We start from the raw sequence: 21,836 nt of genomic DNA on the forward strand, positions 1-21,836 counted from the left end.
TGACAACAAAGTATACTCAAAATGGGTTTCAATTTAATTTACTTAAAGAAAATCATTTGTAAGATAACAATAGATTTAAATTTCATGTAAATTTTGTTTAAGATAAGAAGGATGTTTGTAGAAAGAATAATACTATACTTATAACTAAGTCATACAATCAGACAATATGCTTATAACTAAGTTATACAATCAGACAAAATACATAGGATAGTATAATTATTTTATACGAATTTTGTGAATTTTTTTTTAATTGTATGACTCGGTTATAAGTATAGTATTACTCTTAAAAAAAAAAATTGTTTTTTAATTTTAAAAAACTGTTTTTTAATTTAAAAAAAAATTGATGAATTTTCTTTGTTTTATAAAATAAAAAAATGAAAACATAAACTCAATTTTTCTTTGTTTTATTTAGAAAAAGAACAGTCTAAAACGATATGGAAACACTGTTATTACTTTCGAGAATTCCTTTCGATCCTTGGCAGCGACGCAGGAGGAGGTTACTGCAAAGTGTGACAACAGTGATAAAGGGCCTAACCATTTGGACTTGGAGCATGATCAAGTCTATGATGGGCTTTGTCAAAGAGGGAGCTGGCTCAATGGAACCGATGGAATAAACTGCCCCGGGAGGAGGTTTGGGGAATCCTCCTATTGCTGTCCCTTCTCATGATTAATATAGCCTCTTGGATTATTAGGTAGGGGTGTTAAAAAGAGATTAACTGTTTTTTTTGAACCAAACTTATAATCGAACCGGTTAACCGTTTTAAAAAAAGATACTCATATAAAGTAATATGGTAAAAAATGAATAAAAGAATTAAAACACAAATCAACTGAGTTTGTTCCTTTAGGTTGAAGGAGAGTTCGAAGTCCCCTCTTTTAGGCTGTATTTTTTCATTCTTTCTATACAATTACGGTTTACCCAAAACAACTAGAATAATACTACGCTTACAAAAGAATTTTACAAAGATCTCCATATAAAGTGATGTGATAAAAAATGAATGAAAAAATAAATTTAATAAGTTTAACTTTTTGTTTCACTTTTACATTCATTTTTTGTCATCTTATTTTATATAAAAAATTTTATAAAATTTATTTGTAAGTATATTATTATTGAAATAACTACTACACACGTTAGAACGAAGAAATGAATATAGAGAATCGTGCTTGATTGAAAAACAAAAGCCTTTTTTTGTTTTTTTACAGTTTGGGCCTTAGCTGGGCCGGTCTAATATCTTTTATTCGCACGTGACAATTGATGCCAAGTCGCCGTGCAGGGGAACTCTAGAAAGGCAGTGTAAAACTTAAACAACCAAGTAAAGAAGCTATTTCAATTATCATCAGTCCAAACGCATGACTTAAACACCAATTATCAGTTATTAATTTCTAAAAAATTAAACAAACAAACGACAGATAAGCTATCTACAGATCATTCGCGACATAACGTGAACCGCCTTGCTGAATAGGAACTCCGATAGTATACAAAAATAAAAATTAGTTGTTGTTGTTGTTGATGTTGTTTTTTTGTTCATGTTGTGAAATGATATGATGAGTAGAGATTAAAAAAAAAAAATTCAAAATTAGGGTTTTGAAGGGAGTGAATTACCTTTTCAATTTGGAGCAAACTGGGGAGTAAAACCTCCCGATTGAGGCAGTGTTTCGGTTTCTGTACAGATTGGCTGGTGCGGTACTGGCAGTCTGCTTCGGATATTGACATTATGGAAGTTGATTCCGCTTCTGATTCAACTCCGCTTAGGCCTCGTGATCGAATCGTACGGGTAAGATTTTATTTTCAGTACTTTAGTTGTCTGATTTTCTTCTCGAGCGTTCATCTGGAATGATGTACGGATTCTTATGTTTTCATTTTTGGGCCTTGTTTCTATTGGAGGCTCAATTGTGTTTGAAATATTGAATTATTGGCATTGCCACTGTGTTTGGTTGTTTTATGATTTTATTTTGTTGTGTTATGAGTTTGGTTATCTTGAATTTAAAATGGAAGCGGAAAGGAGGACCGGATATAGATGTGTTTTTGTTATATAAGCTTTCTTTATTTGAATATACTGTATGAATCTTGATAAATTTATTATGTTGAAGCAGAGGCTGGTTAATGTTGGAGTTCCAGAGGAGTTCCTTGATTACTCTGGTTTAGTTACTTTTGCAAAGGATAATGTGTCTCGGATACCGGATATATTGTCTACTATCTTACCTCCGGATGAGGAAGTGGCAGAAGTTATACGAGAAGGTAAGCCAAAGAATAAAAGGGTCTCAGTGGGGCCAACCATGAAACACAGATATCGTGAGAGCATGTTGTGGTTGCAGTGGTTAATGTTTGAGGGTGAACCAGAGAAAGTTTTGAAGAAGTTATCCAAGATTGGGCAGCGTGGTGTTTGTGGGGCTGTTTGGGGAAATAATGATATAGCATATAGGTGCCGAACATGCGAACATGATCCGACTTGTGCAATTTGTGTTCCTTGTTTCCAGAATGGGAACCACAAGGACCATGATTATTCAATTATTTACACTGGTGGTGGATGCTGTGATTGTGGGGATGTAACCGCATGGAAGCGTGAGGGCTTTTGCTCAAAGCATAAAGGTGCAGAGCAGATACAGCCCCTTCCTGAGAAGTTTGCAAACTCAGTTGGGCCCATTCTGGATGCCCTTTTCATTTGTTGGAAAAACAAACTAGCATCTGCAGAAACATGTGGTCAGGAAAATTCTAGAGTGATTGATCGTGTTTCAGAACTTAGGAAGGTTGCAAATGAGTTAACTTTTGCACTGGTTGAGATGCTTTTAGAGTTCTGCAAAAACAGTGAGAGTCTGCTTTGTTTTGTTTCCAAGAGGGTGATCTCTTTGGCTGGTTTATTGGAGATTCTGGTAAAGGCTGAGAGGTTCTTGAGTGAGACGGTTGTGAGGAAACTCCATGAGTTGCTCTTAAAACTGTTGGGAGAACCTGTCTTCAAATATGAGTTTGCTAAAGTATTTTTAAACTATTACCCAGATTGTGTGAATGAAGCCATTAGAGAGCGCAATGATGATGCTATAAAGAAGTATCCACTACAGTCTACTTTCTCTGTGCAGATCTTCACGGTGCCAACTCTGACACCACGTCTTGTTAAAGAGATGAACCTACTGGAAATGCTATTGGGGTGTTTGGTAGACATTTTCATTTCCTGTGCTGGAGAAGATGGGTGTTTACAGGTAACTTTCCTTTTCATTTATGATTACAAAAAATAATTATATTTCATATGTATGTCCAATCATAGAGAAAACTTTTTGGACTTCATTAGCTATGTATTTGAAAGTGTAGGTTTGTCTGCATTTAGATATGCATTTGGATGGATGCATTTCAAGGGCTGAAAACTTGAGGTAGAGGAAAAAAAAATCACCAGCTGCAGTTATATGCATATAAGATGGGAAAACTGTTGATTGCTGCATTTTTCTTTGCTCTTTGTTAATGAATTATGGTCCATTATCTTCTCATTTCTTGGGTGTTGTCGGGCGATACTTGATTATTGTCATCGATTAAAGGTAGGAGAGTTGAGAGGAAAGGCAAAAATAGAGTAACTTGGAGTGCTATTCTTGACATTTGGTTTTGGTTCATTAGATTAGAATCAAATAACTAGAGTGCTGCTTCTTTTCTCTCATTTCATTCTTTTTAGATGAATAAAATATTATGGTTTAGCTTCTATGGTGATTCTTTTGTATACTATATTGCTTCTACTTAGGTGGTGACATTTCTTTTGGCTTTTTTCGTTAACATTTACTTATGATAATACAATTTATGTGTACAAGAAAATTCCTTGGTACGTGACCAGGCCTTAATTTGCTTCAACTTGATTTTAGACCCATAATCGACTTCATATGGATTTCAACTTCTTAAAATTTTGTTCCACATGCATGAATTATATTTATTTGAAATGTATGTTTATGTAAGGGAGGTTCTTTTATCTTTTTTGGTTTGCTCTGTTTCTTGTGCTGATTTCACTCATAGAAATGTTGTAATTTACTATGTGCAAAAGCTACCATAGGTACAGGATTATACCTCCTTAAGTTCCATGATACATGGAAGAATTTGGAATCCAACTGAGCCCCTCTAGTTTGGATATAGATATGAAAAAAAGAATGAAGGGGTTGGTGTGTGTGTGTTAGGGGGGTGGGGGAAGGTGGGCTTGGGGCACTTCTAGTAATCATCTTGTATAATGATTTTGAATTTGATATCTTATTTTATTTTCTAATATGTTTTGTTATCAGGTTATTATTTACCTATTTATCTTTATTCTTGTTAATGCTTTTTGGCAGCCTTTGTTTTACTTTGCATTCTTCTTCTTCTCATTATTTTTTACTTAATTATTTTATTTATCATTGCAGGTTACAAAGTGGGCCAATTTGTATGATACCACTAATCGTGTGATTGGAGATATTCGATTTGTTATGAGCCATGCTGCAGTTTCAAAATATGCAACCCATTGCCAACCAGATATCTCAAGAATTTGGATGAAAATCTTGGCTTTTGTGCAAGGGATGAATCCTCACAAGAGGGAAACTGGCATCCATATAAAAGAAGAAAATGAATTTGTGCACTTTCCTTTAGTTTTAGATCATTCTATTGCAAACATTCAACCACTTTGGGTGGATGGAGCATTTTCTTTTGCTGGTAGTGAAGAGGCAAATGATGATTTTAACATGAAGGATGCTGGTTATGGAGATAGCTTAAGACATGCAAAAGTAGGACGCCTTTCCCAGGAAAGCTCTGTATGTGGTGCAATGGGGAGGAGTAGTTCATCTGATTGTACATCAAAGGCCACTGATGTTATATCTGAAACTGTTTATGATGTTTTAGTCCCTCCACCTGTCACTTCACTGACACACCAGTGCTTGAGGGCTATGGAAAATTGGTTGGGTGTTGATGATAATGCATCTGCTTCTCTTCAAGACGTACTATCTCCAAATACCAACAGCGTTTCTGGTAACAACTTCTTTGCATTGAAGAAAACATTATCTAAGATTCGAAAAGGTAAACATATTTTTAGTAGACTTACCGGCTCGGGTGAAGTTCCAGCTACATGTATCACTAACAGTAGAGCAATGATTACCAATGAAAGTGACATAGTTGCATCCTGTTCTGCTGGTTCTAATGAGAGTGGAATGGAAGGAGAAGACCTACGTGTTCTAAATCTGTCTTATTGGCCAGACATAATTTATGATGTCAGTCTGCAAGATGTATCAGTTCACATACCTTTACATCGATTACTTTCATTGACTCTACAAAAAGCATTAAGAAGGTGTTATGGTGAATCTGCAGCTCCAAAACTTACTGGCACTGATTCTGAAAATTCATTATCAGCAGTCCCCATGGACTTCTTTGGGCATGTCCTTGGGGGATGCCACCCTTACGGGTTTTCTGCCTTCGTTATGGAGCATCCTTTGCGAATTAGGGTATTCTGTGCCCAGGTTCATGCTGGAATGTGGCGTAAGAATGGGGATAGTGCTCTGTCATCTTTTGAGTGGTATCATTCACTTCGTTGGTAGGTAATTTATGCTTTATATGATCATGTATTTAATGAGAAACATCTAACATAGTTTGTATTTCTTTTCTTTTGGTTTTTTTTTTTCCTTTCCTTTTGCAGGGTTGTGACTAGTAGTTTGCTTATGGTTTTTCTGATGGTTCTCTGTTTCAGGTCTGAACAGGGTTTAGAGCTTGATCTGTTTCTGTTGCAGTGCTGTGCTGCATTGGCTCCACCTAAGCTTTTTGTCAATAGAATTATAGAACGCTTTGGGCTGTTAAGCTACCTTTCTCTTCTTCCTGAACGTTCAAGCGAGTATGTAATCATCCTCCTTACTATCATTGAATGTTGTGGATTAATTGTGTTTATCATATTGTGTCTAATGGAATAGTATTATGCGTGGCTGTAAGCATGGGACTAAATTGCTTTGTCAACACTTTGCCCATCAAGGCAAACTCTTCGTTCTACACAATTTTTTAGAGTTTGTCATGTTATGAAGGCTAGATATGGGTTTCTTATCTCCCTTGCCTTGTAGTGGCCTGCCTGCTTCTTGTTCTCCTCCTACAACCTTGAAAAATTAGGCTATCCTACAACCTTGAAAAATTAGGCTATCCTACAACCTTGAAAAATTAGGCTAACTTTTAAAGAGTGGAGTGTGTGAGAAGCCTTTTAGGTTTTGGAGCAGAGCAACTAGAGACAAGATCTCTTGGATGTAATTTAGGTGTTCGTCTCTGTTCAAAAACTTCCATGTTATGCATGGATATGTAATATGTTTTTATTGAAGGTTTCTTCTTTTATATATTCAGTGTCATGAAGGCTTTCTAGAGGAAGCATACTCTCTTGTTGTCTTGTACTTGTTTATTTATCTGTTTTTTGTGTTAGGGTGCTGGCTTCTTTGTTATTATTAGTGATTGTGGATAGGAGTCTGATTTGATGTTTAATTGGTTATGTTTAAGTTATTTAAAATCTCTTATCTTTTCAGGTATGAACCTGTTCTGGTACAGGAGATGCTCACTTTTGTGATACAGATAATCCAAGAAAGGCGATTTTGTGGGCTAACAACTGCTGAAAGTTTGAAAAGAGAGTTGGTTCATAAATTAGCTATTGGAGATGCCACTCATAGTCAACTGGTTAAATCTCTGCCACGTGACCTCTCCAAGTTTGACCAACTCCAGGAAATTTTGGATACAGTCGCTATGTACTCGAATCCATCTGGTTTTAATCAGGTTTCTTTTTATTTTGTCTGTTAATGTTCTAGAGTTGACATTTTTTCAAGAAGTTGGCCTGATTTTTCTTTTTATCTCAGGGAATGTATTCACTGCGATGGCCATATTGGAAAGAACTGGATTTGTATCACCCTCGTTGGAGCTCTCGAGATTTTCAAGTTGCAGAAGAGAGATACTTGCGATACTGTAGTGTCTCTGCATTGACCACTCAGCTGCCCAGGTGGACAAAGATATATCATCCTCTTGAGGGCATAGCTAGTGTTGCTACATGTGAAGTCATCCTTAAATTAATCCGTGCAGTGCTATTTTATGCTGTTTTCTCTGATAAAATGACAGAGCCTCGTACTCCTTATAGTGTTCTTCTAACTGCATTGCACTTACTCGCATTAGCATTAGACATCTGTTTTCAGAAAAGGAAGTCTGGAGATCAGTCATTTGGAGAATCAATTCCCCTATTAGCTTTGGCAGCTGAAGAAATTCCTGAGGGGTTACATTATGGTGCTGGTAACCAGAGCTTGTTATCGCTTCTTGTTTTCTTGATGGGGATGCACAAGAAAGAAAATTTTGACAACTTACTGGAAGCAGGCCATTGCAATATTTCTTCTTTGATTGAAAGCTTACTTAAGAAGTTTGCTGAGATTGATTCTAGATGCATGACCAAACTGCAACAACTTGCACCTGAAGTTGTTAGTCATTTAACATTATCTCATCCAAGTAGAGATACAGTAGTATCACGGTCAGATTCTGATGGTGAGAAACGCAAGGCAAAAGCGAGAGAGAGACAGGCTGCCATATTGGTGAGATGTTGTTCTGTGTATATACCTATACTGTTGTTACTGACAGTTTTGCTGTAAATGGAGATAAAAAAAATGGTATTTAGTTTTAGAAAATTCAGCTAGAATTAAAATTTTCACTGGAAATTCCTTTCCATATTTTTCTAATTTGGATGGTCAGAATTAGAAGGGCTTGGGCTGAACCCCAAATATCAATGAAAGAAGACCAGGAATTTTATTCTAACACTACGGCCCAGGTGGTTAGTGATACCTCACTTTTGCCCATGCCAGACCAAGGTTCTGGTAGAAATCAAATCCAAATGAACCTTACTTTAGCCTGATCAATTAATGCATGCTTCCTCCAAATATGAATTACCTTTCTTAAACTTGGCGTGTTATGCAGGAAAAAATGAAAGCTGAGCAGTTCAAATTTTTGTCAAGCATTAGTTCAGATGCTGACGATGATTCCAAATCTAAGCCAGAAGTAAGTAACTCTGATTTGGATCATGATTCTGAAGAGTCTGTACAAGATGTCTGCTCTCTCTGCCATGATCCGAATTCCACAACTCCTGTTTCTTACCTGATTCTGCTCCAGGTTAGTAGCACTTTGTGTGTCTGTTGCCAGTTGGGGTCATCGATTAACCCTTTTTAGTTGAATGAGTCTGATATTATTGTATGACTCCTGCCACTGTATAAACTGATCTCTTATCTTTTTTTTGGAAAATAGAAATCTAGGCTTTTGAGCTTTGTCAATAGAGGGCCCCCCTCATGGGATCAAGTTCACCGATTAGGCAAGGGGCATGACTCTATGACCGCAGATAAGATGACTGATCAATTAGGAACTAACACTTCTTCAAGTGCACAGATGACTGAGAATGCAGTCAATCAATATTATAATGGAAAACCTGGGGAAGTAAATGCACTTCTTGAATTTATTAAGGCTCAGTTCCCTTCAGTGAGAAATATACATGTACCTTCTGCATCCAGTAATGGAAGAAAAAGTACTGCATCCACCTTGGAGATGTTTGAGCAAGATATGTATTTCTCTATTTGCAAAGAAATGCATGATAATGTGCCAAGTGAAAATCTTATGGAGGAGGATGGACACTCAGCTGCTGTAGGTGGTCTTGAAAGTAGTCGGCGTGCTGAATCTGTCTTGCTTGCAAAATATGTAGCCGCTCTTTCAATAGAGATGGGAGAAAATCCTTCGGCTTCTGAAACTTCTCGTGGTGATAGAGCAGGAACAGAATCTACTTCGCAACCTATAGCTTATGATGGATTTGGTCCCATAGATTGTGATGGAATTCATCTTTCGTCTTGTGGGCATGCTGTGCATCAGGGGTGTCTTGAACGTTATTTATCATCATTGAAAGAAAGGCAAGTTCTCTTCACCAAAATAGAATCCTTGAATTCCTAGTTAGTAAATATGGGTACGGCAAAAAAAGGGTACGAGAATTTTACGGGTATGATACGGCCAATGGTGAAAAATACGTTTGTAAAAATTCAGGAATAATTCGGATACAGGAAAAATACGGGAATAATTCGTGAATAAAATGTCTGAGGCATATAGTTTGCAAATAATACGGATGTGCTGATAACATACGGAAATTCCCGAATGATACGCAAATTTACTAACTAGGCTTGAATTTAATCTATATCTCTATCAGGGATGTCTTGGTTGCTTTCCCCAGCCCCCTTTATTTTCTTCTTATGCTGTGTTTGTGGCAGTCATCTGATGCAAGCATTTTATCTTATGTGTATTAGTAATGTTGCATCTTATCAATGAGAAAATGTCAACAAATTATATTTGTATAAGTTTGCACAAAAAGAAGAAAAAGGGTTTAAGATATTTTCTGGTACTGTTTATTCAGATATAATAGAAGAATTATTTTTGAAGGAGGGCATATTGTGGATCCAGATCAGGTACGTATTATATACATTAATTATTTATTATCCCGTACTTCATTTTAAGTGTTTGACAAAGGGTTTTATTTATTTATTTTTCACAATCTTGATCTTTTGCATGCTTCTTTATGTTAGGGGGAGTTTCTTTGCCCTGTATGTCGACAGTTAGCAAACTCTGTCTTGCCTGTGCTGCCTGGGGATTTCCAGAAGGTTTACAAGCAACCTATGATTTCGGGTAGTGGTTCATCACTTGTTGGCAACTCATTTCCACCAGGGGCAGAATTTAATTCTCTCTGGCTTCAGCAAGCTTTGTCTCTCTTGCAATCTGCTGCCAATGTGGTTGGAAAAGGTGTTTTGATTGAAGCTTTTCCTTTACAGAGAAATGAAAAAATGGCATCAAATCTTGACCTTGTCTCCCATGTGATTGGTAAAATGTATTTCCAAAACAAACAGAATAGTTTTTCTGGATCTGCAAGGGTTAGCCACTCAATGATCATGTGGGACACTCTGAAATACACTCTCATGTCAATGGAAATTGCTGCTCGTTGTGAAAGGACTTCTTTGACTCCAAAATATGATGTTAATGCATTGTATAAAGAACTTAAATCTTCTAGTGGATTTGTATTGTCTTTACTGCTAAAGGTTGTTCAGAGTATGCGAAGTAAGAATTCTCTTCATGTGCTTCAAAGATTTAGAGGTGTTCAGCTTTTTGCAGAGTCTATTTGCTCTGGGGTTTCCAGAGATTATTCCAACAGAGCATGTGAGGGAGGAGGTATGATTGTTGTTACTTCTTCTACCTTTGTATATGGTTTGAAAAACATTGTTGTTCTATATTTATTTAAGCTTTGTTTTTCTATCTCAAATAGTATCATTTATGCCATTTGCACTCATGTGCAGCATCCACTCAAGTTGATGCTTAACTTTTGAGATGTAGATTATCAATTTTTGTGACTTTGAACCTATTTAAGTTCACGAAAAAAAATTTGAAGACTTTGTTAGGGAACTTTAATGAATTCTTGCTTAGTATGAGCAAAGTTTCCATTCTCCCACTGGAACATGTTATTGGTAAAGATAAGGATCCAAAATTGGGTCAACTACTTTTGAAGTGGCATGATGACTGAAAGTAAGTTTGATGATGCTGAAGTTAGTATAACTTAAGTGCTTTATGTTGTTCCATCTTGGGTTGTAATGCATCGGACAAATTTCATCAGCTGAATGACATATATATGTTGCATAAATGAAATCTGTCGATAGTTGTTACTGTTTAATTGAGCATTTTCAAATTGTTATCATATTACTTGAGGGGCACATATCCTTATATGCCTGTGCAGCAATCATGTGTGGAAAGTGATGCATTTTCATGTTTATTATGATTGTTTTTGAAATGTTTTATTCTTTCTAAAAGTTATATTTAATTAAAATTGGTCTTATCAATTCTGTGCTTCTCAGGTAATATTTTAAATATTGTGAAGGATGGTGATACAGAAGTGTCATATCCTGATATTAAATTTTGGAATCGGGCATCTGACCCAGTCCTTGCTCGCGATCCATTTTCATCATTGATGTGGGTTCTCTTTTGTCTACCATGCCCATTTATATCATGTAAGGAGTCCATATTATCCCTTGTGCATATGTTCTACGCTGTGGCTATAGTTCAGGTCTGTTACTAGTACTTCATGCCCTTTATTGGTAATTTCAGTGTTCTATTACAAGCTGAGTTTTTCTAAATCCTGCATATTGAAATGCAGGCTGTTATTTCATATTGTGGGAGACCTGAATGCAAAATTAATGACTTAGGTTCTTCTGAATGCCTGATCACTGACGTCTCCAAACTGTTGGGAGGATTTGGATCTGCACGGGATTACTTTATTTCAAACTATGTTGACCCTTCTTGTGATGTTAAGGATATGATTCGTAAATTTAGTTTCCCTTACTTAAGGCGGTGTGCTTTGCTTTGGAAATTACTGAATTCTACTGCCTCAGCACCTTTCTCTGATAGAGATGATATGTTGGATCAATCATTTCATGATATAAATGACATGATGAACAGCTGTGATGGTGCTCTAGGTGACCTCGATGAAATTCAGGAACTTGAGAAATTGTTTAATATCCCCCCGTTGGATTTTGTTCTCAAGGATGAAGTATTACGCTCTTTAGTATTTAAGTGGTTCCATCATTTTTGCAAGGAGTTTGAAGTTCATGGTTTTCAAACAATTTTGTACTCCAACCCAGCTGTTCCATTTAAGTTAATGCAACTACCTCATCTTTACCAGGATCTATTGCAGAGGTTTGTTTTAAAAATTCCTCTTTATATGCTACTGGTCCTTATTTTTTAAGAAAACTCATTTCTGAATCTTTTTTGTTTCATCAGGTATATAAAACAGTGTTGCCCTGTTTGCAAATCTGTTCTTAATGAGCCTGCGTTGTGTCTGTTGTGTGGTAGATTATGCTCTCCAAGCTGGAAGCCATGCTGCAGGTTCATGTTCCATCCATATTTGTGTCAAAGTTCTTAAGATTATTTGGTGGCAATACATAGTTACATACAATTTTGCCTGCTCTGCATGGCCTGCATGTTGTATATTGTTGAGTTATATTATCATATTTTATATCAGTATTATTCAAATTTTAAATTTTCATTAGTACATCTTTTGAATATGAAGGGAAAGTGGATGTCAAACTCATGCACAGACTTGCGCTGCTGGTACTGGTGTATTCCTGTTGATCAGGGTATAGTCTATACTCTTTCCTGTCTTGGATAGGAATATGAATGTTATCTTGTGTTTTATTACTAGTTTCTTTTTTTTTTTTTCTTCCATTTCACTTGTTGCTGGCTTAGATTCATGACTAATAGCCTTTGTTGTTTATAGAGAACAACAACTCTGCTGCAACGGTGTGCTCGTCAGGCTCCTTGGCCATCTCCCTACTTGGATGCATTTGGTGAAGAGGTAATCCTTTTTTTTTTTTTTTTTTTTTTTTGAGATAGTAAAAAAACAATGTAACAATGTACATATCTGTACGCTTGTTAATTTTCATAAGCTGGCTTTTCCCTTTCCTGGAGAGTATAAGTTTTCCTACAGAAATTTAAACTGTACCAGGATACTATATTTCTTGTTTCATTTGAAGGATAACTCTTTTTGGTGAAAACTTTCTCACAATTGATTGACTGATTGATCAAAGGTCATTGTTAATTTTTCTTTGAATTATATGTAATCAAATTTTCACTGATATGAATGATAAATGTTTGGACTTGATTTACTGTCATTTCTAAAGTAAAATTAGAAAAAAGTTCATTTAAATCTTGGATCAGTATAATCAGAATTTTCTGGTTTTCAGTCTTTATCTATAAAGATGCTAGCTCCTGTTTGATTCTTTGTTATTTCTATGTTTTGTGTTTATGTTACATGTGTACATCAGATTTTTCAGTTTTTTTTTTCCAAGGTGCATTACATTTGGAATTAATCCTGTTGCAGGATGCTGAGATGCATAGAGGAAAACCACTGTTCTTAAATGAGGAACGTTATGCTGCGCTTACGTACATGGTGAGGAGATTTTTGCTTCGTTTTCGTTTTATCTTTCATATTATTTATTAATTTATTATGATGTATTACCTAATGAATAATAGCGCAGGGTGAGCATGGAGACCATAAGTGCTTATCTGGAACTTTATACAGGAGTTTTTATTTCTTTCTTTGTAATATAACAATATATTGTAAATGTTAATGGTAGGTTGCTACTCACGGCCTCGACCGGAGTTCTAAAGTTCTTGGCCAAACTACCATTGGAAATTTCTTCTTGGTTTAGTTTGGAGTATATCTGTAAGGTTCCTGTGAATGTAACTGCTCTCTTGTTGTTTCTTTCATATTTACTTTACCGTCAGTTTATTCAATAGTCTTGATGAATATTGCTTCATGATGTTTTGCAGGGGTAGAGTGGTTTTACAAAATGCTTAAAGATTGTCAAGTTACCCATTTTTAGTATTGTGGAGAAAATAAGTTGAGGATCTTCAGTTCAGGTGTAGTGTATTATGGTTAACTGTACTTACCATTTAGGTCTGTTAAAATTTTATTCTATGCATGAAGTTGTTGAAATTTGGTTTACATGGCAGATATCTCTACTGGCAAGTTATTATTCTTCTCAAAGTCCGTGGTTGTACAGTTTTCTTTAGGGCTTAAAGAACCCTTGATGCGCACGTGGTTCAACTTCAACCTGCTTGATTGGATTATAGTCCAGATATACATGAATTGGTGGCTGGCTGCTTTTGGGTAAAATTATTGTGGCAGATCTTTTGTTGGTTATTTGGCTATCCATTTTATCTGCCATTGAAATTGCCCCCTTTGGTTCACTCCCACCGCTGATGGAGCTGCAGTATCAATACTACATTAAATATTATGTATATAACTTAACCCTTCTGCTGTTAAGCAGCTTGTCAAGAAGTTGAGGTGATTACTCTGATTTTTAGTTTAATCCAATGGTGATCTTCCTTTATACTAGTGGTTGATTATGTTTAGTTAGTAAGAAATTTCATAAGCCAGATGACGGAATGGGAAGACCTAAGATGCAGAAACATGACTAATTCGGCAGGTTTGGATAGCAATAACTTGGCATTTTTTACACATCATATGAGATATACAATATTCATCTGTGTGGATATCATTGTAAATCGAAAAATTGGTATGTTTTGGATGAACATTGTATATGATTTGGGAAGGGAGTTTGATGATAAAAAGAAAAGAAAAAATATGCTGTTAGGCAGAGGCATACATAATGTAAAATCACACCAGGAAAGGATGTACAATTAGCCAGAGCATTGCAGAAAGAATGGTGAAGTGAAATCTGAGTAGAGAGTGAATATTTCTTTGCAAGTATATGTGAAGTATTTAGTTGAACTCTTCTCCCATGAATTTCTTTAAGTTTGTTGGTAGTAAAAGGAAAAGTACGGGTGATATATATTTGTGTCATCTAAACCTACTAGAGAGATGATGCATACTTACTGTCTGTAATTTTTGTAAATTGTTATTCGATTTTGAAGCCCTTTAAAATGCATTATACGAGTAAAGCCAATAATAATCCAGCAGTGTAAGTGATAGTGCGGTTTCTAAGCATAAGAAAGAAGTTTTTAACGTGGTTTACCTATTGAATATTTGTGAGTAGAATTCAGTTCTATCGATACAAAAAAAGTGCAAATTTATTAATTTAGAACACAAATAAATGTATCAAATTGGTTGAATCAGTTGTAATGATTTAGACATTAATACTATATATATATATATAAAATAACCGGGGTGACTAAACCAATTTACTTACACCTCAACTAATCATTCAGAACTCTAAAACTATTGATTGTGTAAGAATTCTATTAGCTACTCCTATTAACACCCGAAGAGGGACTTAAGCTCAAGACCTCTTGAGTAATACATCTAAAAATCTCTATCAAACAATTCGACCATTCAAAGGTAGTTTGTGTTGAACTTGTCGTTGATGAAAGTTTGATATGGGCTACATCCTTGATATCAGTAGTCAATTATGCATGAAATTTCTCATTTGATAGTGGATAACTATATATATCTGTGTCATTTTCTTGTATTATAACCCAACCATCATAAGGAACAGAATTTGATTTAATTTTTGCAAGTTAGTGAAAAAAGTATAATTGGTGAATAATTGTTTATGCGATCTTTGAAAGTGTGAACAAAAAATCAGCGTTTAGATCCTTTAGCCTTCTACCAGTATCGTCAATGACAACAACATTGTTATTTTATCCCTTAAGAGAGAAAGCAGAGGGGCTAAATGTTATCTCTGATAAGGCAAAAATGCAAAAGAATCATATCAGTACTTCTGTATTCAACTTCTGAAAAAGAGGTGAAAATAGATATTGTCCATAACAAACCGCAAAACCCTAGATTTCTTGAAATGAAGTCACATAAATAATGCTACATTATCTATTTGTCCATAGTGGTGGAACAACTTATGAGCACATTCTTGTCTTGAGGGGTGATTCTGTACACGAATTATTACCGTCAGTATTCTTCACAAATTATTGAGTCCCATAATTTCTTATTCTACAGAAATCAGATGCCTAATATCAGTGAAGCTGTAGAAGAAAAAACCGTGTATGGTTCTCTGCAATATGATGGAGCAGTGGCAGTGGAAGTGCAAAATTCTAAGCATATGAGCAAACTTTTGTGATCTTCATCACTATTGAACATTTGCAGAGTAAAATTCAGTTCTCATTTTGCAAATTTCAAGGGTATCTTCAATTATTCCTGTATCAACACAAAGATGTCAAATAAGTCAAAATCAATTGTCACACGATAAAATCAGTCACTAATACAACACGACGTTAAAATTCATACAACACTCTAGCAACAAATACAGATACTAATTCCAAATCCTCTAATACAGACCTCAATGATCTAACTATAATGTTTCTGTTACCACCAGAAGGCCTGAACTACATTGCATGTTCATTCATTTATTACTTCCTATGGAGTACAGCTTCTTTTTTCTTGTCTTCTATGAATTAATGCTGGATTTGAATTTATCTGGACTGAACCAAAAATAATATACTTTTACATGTTTCTGCATCAGAGAAAAAAATATTTTTCAAGTTCCCTCCACGTACATGTATTATGTTCACCAGCCTAATTGCAAATGAAGAAAATAATGGCTGTATGCAAACAGATGAAAAATATGATGAGGACATTGTAATCCAGAATATAAATAATTCTTTGATCTCCATAATTTATATTGATTTACCAAAAATTGCAAATTTTTTTCAGTGTTTGCACTCAGTTTCACAACCATTCACATGACCGAACATTAATCAAAGTAGAGAAGCCTGAGTCAGATAATGCCAGCAGTTTGGATAAAAGAATGCTAGAATCGAAGATAAAAGTTACTGGAACTATTACTTACAGTTTATGCCCTAGGTCACCCTGAGTTTTGTTGTGCGCAAATCTTCAGTAACAGGACAACTTGCATTCACAGACAAATCCCTAGATTTGGTATTATCATCATGCTTCTCCTTGTTGAAAGTGAATTCAAGTTGTCTCTCCACAGACTTGAAAACAGCAGAGCGTTTGGATCTTAACCGATATGGAGGAGATGCATTAAAAGCCTTTCCAGTAGGCTTAATAGGGCTACTAGTATCTGTTGTCTCCTCATCTACTTTTCCAATTATTTTAGTATCAAATGAAGCTTGAGCTTCTGACCTTCTCTTTCTTAAAATAGAAGGAGTATAGGGGAAGGTCTTAGCAGCAATTTTCAATATAGATTCAGGACTTCTTGCACTTAAACCACTGCCCTTCACACAAGGTGGAGTGAAGTAACTAATAGGTGAAGTAATGGGAGTAGAGTTGCATTCATGTTGCACAGGACAAGTGTTTAAAGGATCTGAATCTAATGGAACACTATGTTTTAACTGAGGTGGCACATAGTATAAAGAGCCATAGGTTGGAGTTCCAAACTGCTGTTGTGACCCAGTTACTCTGCTGTCAACAAGTTCAGAATTGATTGCACAATTCTCGAGCTTTGGCATTGACTCTGAGCAGCTAAGATCTATATTAGGTGACAGGGGCTTACATTCAACATCTTCAGAATCGAGAGAATCATTAGGACGAGCACTTGATGAAGCAGCCATATCTAGAACTAGAGTTGAGGACTCTAGTTGATCCTTGCCGTCTTCATCCACCTTGCCTAAGTCTGTAGTTCCTGATGAAGTTTGGGCAGTTGAATCTGAGTCTCTAGTTGAATAAATAAGGTAATGTTTAGTAGCAGGAGTAAATTGATTTGTATCTTTGGAGCCATTTTGGAGACCATTCTTTGCAACAGGAGGAAGTTTCCCAGTAGCCAAATAGAAATCCAACTTTTTCTTCAAGGAACTATTCCAGTGATTCTTTATCGAATTATCAGTCCTGAATAAAAAAATTAAGTCACATTTTTGTCATAATTAAATCACTACAATATTCTGAAAGTCCTACCACATAGGTACAGTTGTGTAAAGTTCACACTGGCATTGAAGATAAAAATTATTCGAACTTTCCACCTCCACAGACAAATCATACACTTGAAATCATGCATATTCCAGTGGCCACAATAACAGAGTACTGGTTTCGTAAATATGAATTTTCACAAGGACTTTTTTCCTGAATACCTCTTTTCATGAGAACTTATCTCATGAATATGTTTTTATAAGAAACTTGTTTCATGAAGATGTTTATGGAAAGTTCATGACTATGTGTAAATCTACAGGTGATAGTGTGCAGTTCAAATTAGCTAAATTTAGTATAATATTAAAATAATTTTGTCTTTCCATTGATGCCACAGCATAAAATTTATAATTTACTTGGACCGATTCTTCTGGCTCAGAGGGTCATCAACTGTATATAACTTAAATCATGACATGGAAGCTTCAAGGTGCACTACTATTAGTCCAAGACATGAACGTCGTTCTGCAGTCAATAATATATACCCTCCTATTACAAATTCCTTATGGTATAGCATCACAATTTTCTGCATATGAAAATTTTCATAAAATAAATCAATAAAAAAAATTTGGTACCTTCCAGGTAAAACCTTAGCAATTTCAGCCCATTTGTTCCCATATCTCCGGTGGGCATTCATTAGAGCCAATTCCTCCTCTAAAGTCCAGGCATCCTTCTTTATATCAGGATTCAAATGATTGTGCCACCTTCAGACATGGATTTCAGTAAGTATATCAGTTATTCAGCAGGAGACCAAAGTTAGAAAATCACATCAGTAAGAATGAATGATGACAAAGTAAAGAATCAATAAACTACAAAAACAAAAGAAAAAAAAAATTGCCCAAGGTGCAGTGGCGTCATGTCAAAATTTTATTCTGCAAAAGTTCCAGGGCCATATGGTAATGTTGAAAATTGTAGATGGAAAAACAATATAAACATTTGTACAACTCACCTCTCTCGGCATTGTTTCCCTATGCGACCAGGTAAAGACTTCGCAATGACAGACCATTTTGTGGGCCCATATCTGGACACCAGTTCAATTATTTTATCATCTTCCTATGAGCCAAACAAGTAACAAAACTTTAGTACTTGAATCCAGTTTGCTGGAACAGAAGGTTAAAAAAAAAGAAAAAAAGGAAGGAAGGAAGATGGCAGTTAGGTGCACACCTCTTGAGTCCAAGGTCCTTTAACAAGGTCTGGATTGAGAACTTTCTGCCATCTATGCAGACATTGCACTTCTGATCTATCAGGAAAATACTCAGCTGCAGATAAATTGTAAGCAAATGTAAGAGTAGTTTTATAAACTCAAACAGAATGTAGCTACCACAAAAACTAGATGTTGCAGCGGTCAAAATTGTGTGTGCGCTTGATATCTATGCTACTATATCACTTTATGATGGAGAGTTTATCACTAAATAACATTATAATAATACAAATTAAAAAAGACATGATTGAATTCCAAAGGGCTTAGGATATGGTGCTCAAGCAGCTGTAACCAGTAAAATATTTTCTATTCATACACTTCCTTCTAAATTATTTTGTAATCTAAATCTTTAGCCAACTCCAACTCCAGTCTTAGAATGTAACACAATGGCGAAGAATAGGTGCATGCTACAGTAGTAACTCCATACTCCAAAACTAATAAGTGGAAGAAAATACTAATGTGTCTAACATGGTACTATTTGTATTCCCAGTAAATAATTGAGTTTCTTTTCTAACTTGCACCAGATGTCAAGTTTTGCAGTCAAAAGGTTCAGGCTCCCAAACCCTTCTATTTTGGGTAGCCCAATAATAAGGTTTTCATATTATCTAATTTGAAATATAACTTCTTCAAGTAATTGGCTATAGCCATCACTGAAAGGAGAGACATAGCCCTTAGAATTTTGTTATACTGCAAAGTGTGGTCTGAAAAATGCATTCTAATAAAAAGAATTAACTACTCAAGAAGCACAATATATAAATAATATTTGAGAAACTTTGAGAAAAGAGACAAACCAATTTTCTTCCAACTCTTCCCTTTAAAAGTTGCCACAGCATTTCTTAATGTCTCATCCTGTAACAAATTATAGAGATTGTTGGTAACTACGATAATAAAACTAAAGAGAGTATTGAAAACACAAGCAGCGATTACCAAAGCAAAAAACTATGTATGTGTGGTAGCTATTGTTTATCCAAATCAGCCAAAAACCAGTAAACTAAATAAAGCTATAATTTTTCCCATATTAGATGAATTAACACTTGACCTCACTCTGTATAAGCATTTGAAGAAGCAAACATGTAGAAAACAACTTATAACTAGCAGCCACTTAAATATACAACTTTACATAATTTAAAGTAAAGAAAATGCCTAACCTCCTCCGGTGTCCAACCTCCTTTAGCTCGCCTAATTGGCCCCGTGGTCCTCCTGCGAGTTCCAAACCACCAATTAAGCTCAGTGATCAAAAAAACCATTTCATCAATCAAAATCAATGCAAATTGACCACTACTACTGTAAAACATTCAAGCTAACAAACCCTAGTCCAAAAGAAGCATAGTCCCAATATTACTCTGAACATGATATAAGCACCCCAGCTATGTTTATCAACTTAAAGAGCATTTGAAAAATCTAAATCAGCTTAATTATGAATACCTATGAGTTGGTGATGTAGTTGCAGGGCTAGATACTCCGGGGGACTTGAGAATAGCACTGCCACTACCTTCAGATACAGAAGAGCTTGAAGCGGCTGTTAATTGTTTGTTCTCAAGGCAACACTCCTCTGCTTTCAACTCTGCCATCTCCTTCTACACATCATCTCCAAAACCCAAAATCCTAATCAACAAAAACTAAGTAAAAATTCTCAAAAAATGAATCAAAATCACACCAAACCCTAAAAATCTTACTATTGAGCAAAATTCTCCAAACCCCACCACCGCCAATACACATATAGACAAACCCAGATCTTAAAATTCACTAATCAGATCAAAAACGAATTAAAAAAACAAAAATAAAATCATAAACAATTCTAGGGTTTTGAATAGAACAAGAACAAAATCAATCTTGAGCCAATCACGGCTACTTGTGGTTCAAAATATAACGGTAACATGATCAAAAACAGTAAAACAAAACGTAAAAAAATAATATTTCTGATTCCATAAGAGTTAAAAGCTTACCTCTTTAAGTGGCGGGAAGCAAACTAAAGCTCATCGAAAGAAAGAAAACCCTTTTGTGAAACAAACAAGAAAACTGGAAACAAAAACACAGCTTGCTTTTGTTTCGAAAAATCCTCGCCCGTTGAACCAAAAGACAGAGAGAGAAGGAAAACAAAAATATTTAATTAATTAAACAAAATGAAAAAACTATAACGAATATATTGGCACCGACGTCTCCGTTAATCGCCGTTATGGAAAGCTTGTATTTTTTGTGCTGTTTTAAACCCTACAGTTAACGGCGGTTAGTGAGTTAAGTTGCCGTTAGGGGACAAAGTTTGAAACTCAAACGGCACTCAACTAGGTATACGTTAAATCTCGAACACGTTTAAAGGAAAGGATGGATTCGCGGGTAATTTTCGACCGTTGGATGCAAATAAATCGTCGGGAGATTAAATGGCAGGATATTTCTGTTTTTTAATTAATTGAAGGAAGCTCCTGTATTAAAGTTGACCACGACTTCAGATGTGAGTTATCGACGGTTGTCGTAGAATTAATTTATCTCTTCAGTTTAACATGGAGTATTGGATTAATTTAAATTAAATTAAAAATGCTTTTGTCCGAAATTTTAAAAATTATTAAAAAGAGAAACAATTTTCTCTTTGGGAAGATAAACTTGAAGAGAGATTATGATAAATTTAAGAAATTTTAAATTAAGTTTTGATCCACATTCGTTTAAGTTTAAATTAAAAAAAAAAACAATAAGGTTTGAGATTTAATTCTAAATTTCGTGAAATTTCAATTTAATAAATAAAAATAAAAAATTTATTAAACTGATTCACAAGTTGACTTATTAAAATCATGGAATTTAATCAACTGGGTATCAATGAAATTTAATAGATTTTTAACAACTCTAATTATTTAAAAATATCCTTATAAGAGACAAAGACATAACACAATTAATACTAGTTTATGGCTCCAAAACTAAAATAAACTAATATCAATAAAGACAGGTTGATAGGTTCTTCTTATTAATTTTTTTCTTATAAATACGACGTGACAATTTATAATTGGTCAGACGAGATCAACTAGGATCCATTACGAACTGACCAATTACAAACTCTACGTCACATTTATAAGAGAAAGTTAGTGAGCGTAGTATTACCCATCCAATATTACTATATTTTAATTTAGATTTAGATAAATATTATTAATTAGTAGGATTTCATGCTACCAATTGTACTATATCAATAACGTAAAGTATGCACTCGGTTGCTAATAGAGATAGCTACTAGAACTTTTATCCCATTAATAATTCCAAGGCCT

The 21,836-nt window shown here is 35.1% G+C and overlaps 2 protein-coding genes across 4 annotated transcripts; one reads left to right on the forward strand and one right to left on the reverse strand.

Moving 5' to 3' along the window:
* Positions 1–1,350: 1,350 nt before the first annotated feature.
* On the forward strand, positions 1,351–13,887 carry LOC116110542 (E3 ubiquitin-protein ligase PRT6). The gene is made up of 19 exons (XM_031396749.1): positions 1,351–1,772; positions 2,092–3,192; positions 4,363–5,519; positions 5,673–5,813; positions 6,481–6,724; positions 6,805–7,521; positions 7,901–8,092; positions 8,225–8,874; positions 9,369–9,420; positions 9,538–10,174; positions 10,852–11,060; positions 11,151–11,689; positions 11,774–11,878; positions 12,063–12,129; positions 12,270–12,347; positions 12,873–12,941; positions 13,129–13,217; positions 13,325–13,414; positions 13,508–13,887. The coding sequence occupies exons 1-17, from the start codon at positions 1,713–1,715 to the stop codon at positions 13,201–13,203; spliced, it is 6,093 nt and encodes a 2,030-aa protein (XP_031252609.1). The 5' UTR covers positions 1,351–1,712; the 3' UTR covers positions 13,204–13,217; positions 13,325–13,414; positions 13,508–13,887.
* A 1,296-nt stretch (positions 13,888–15,183) lies between these two features.
* LOC116110529 (transcription factor MYB3R-5) lies at positions 15,184–20,678 on the reverse strand. Of its 3 annotated transcripts, none has more exons than XM_031396735.1 (9): positions 20,535–20,678; positions 20,014–20,165; positions 19,737–19,788; positions 19,380–19,437; positions 18,552–18,646; positions 18,337–18,440; positions 17,963–18,091; positions 16,318–17,315; positions 15,184–15,665 (listed from the first exon to the last, which is right to left on the reverse strand). In XM_031396735.1, the coding sequence occupies exons 2-8, from the start codon at positions 20,157–20,159 to the stop codon at positions 16,328–16,330; spliced, it is 1,572 nt and encodes a 523-aa protein (XP_031252595.1). In that variant the 5' UTR covers positions 20,160–20,165; positions 20,535–20,678; the 3' UTR covers positions 15,184–15,665; positions 16,318–16,327. The 3 variants fall into 3 exon arrangements, with proteins under 3 accessions (XP_031252595.1, XP_031252596.1, XP_031252594.1); XM_031396736.1 differs by having other exon boundaries at positions 20,014–20,176; XM_031396734.1 differs by having other exon boundaries at positions 15,185–15,665; positions 20,014–20,193.
* Between the last annotated feature and the right edge of the window lie 1,158 nt (positions 20,679–21,836).

Source organism: Pistacia vera, unplaced genomic scaffold (assembly GCF_008641045.1).
Source record: "Pistacia vera cultivar Batoury unplaced genomic scaffold, PisVer_v2 Contig605, whole genome shotgun sequence".
Classification (NCBI taxonomy): Eukaryota; Viridiplantae; Streptophyta; class Magnoliopsida; order Sapindales; family Anacardiaceae; genus Pistacia; species Pistacia vera.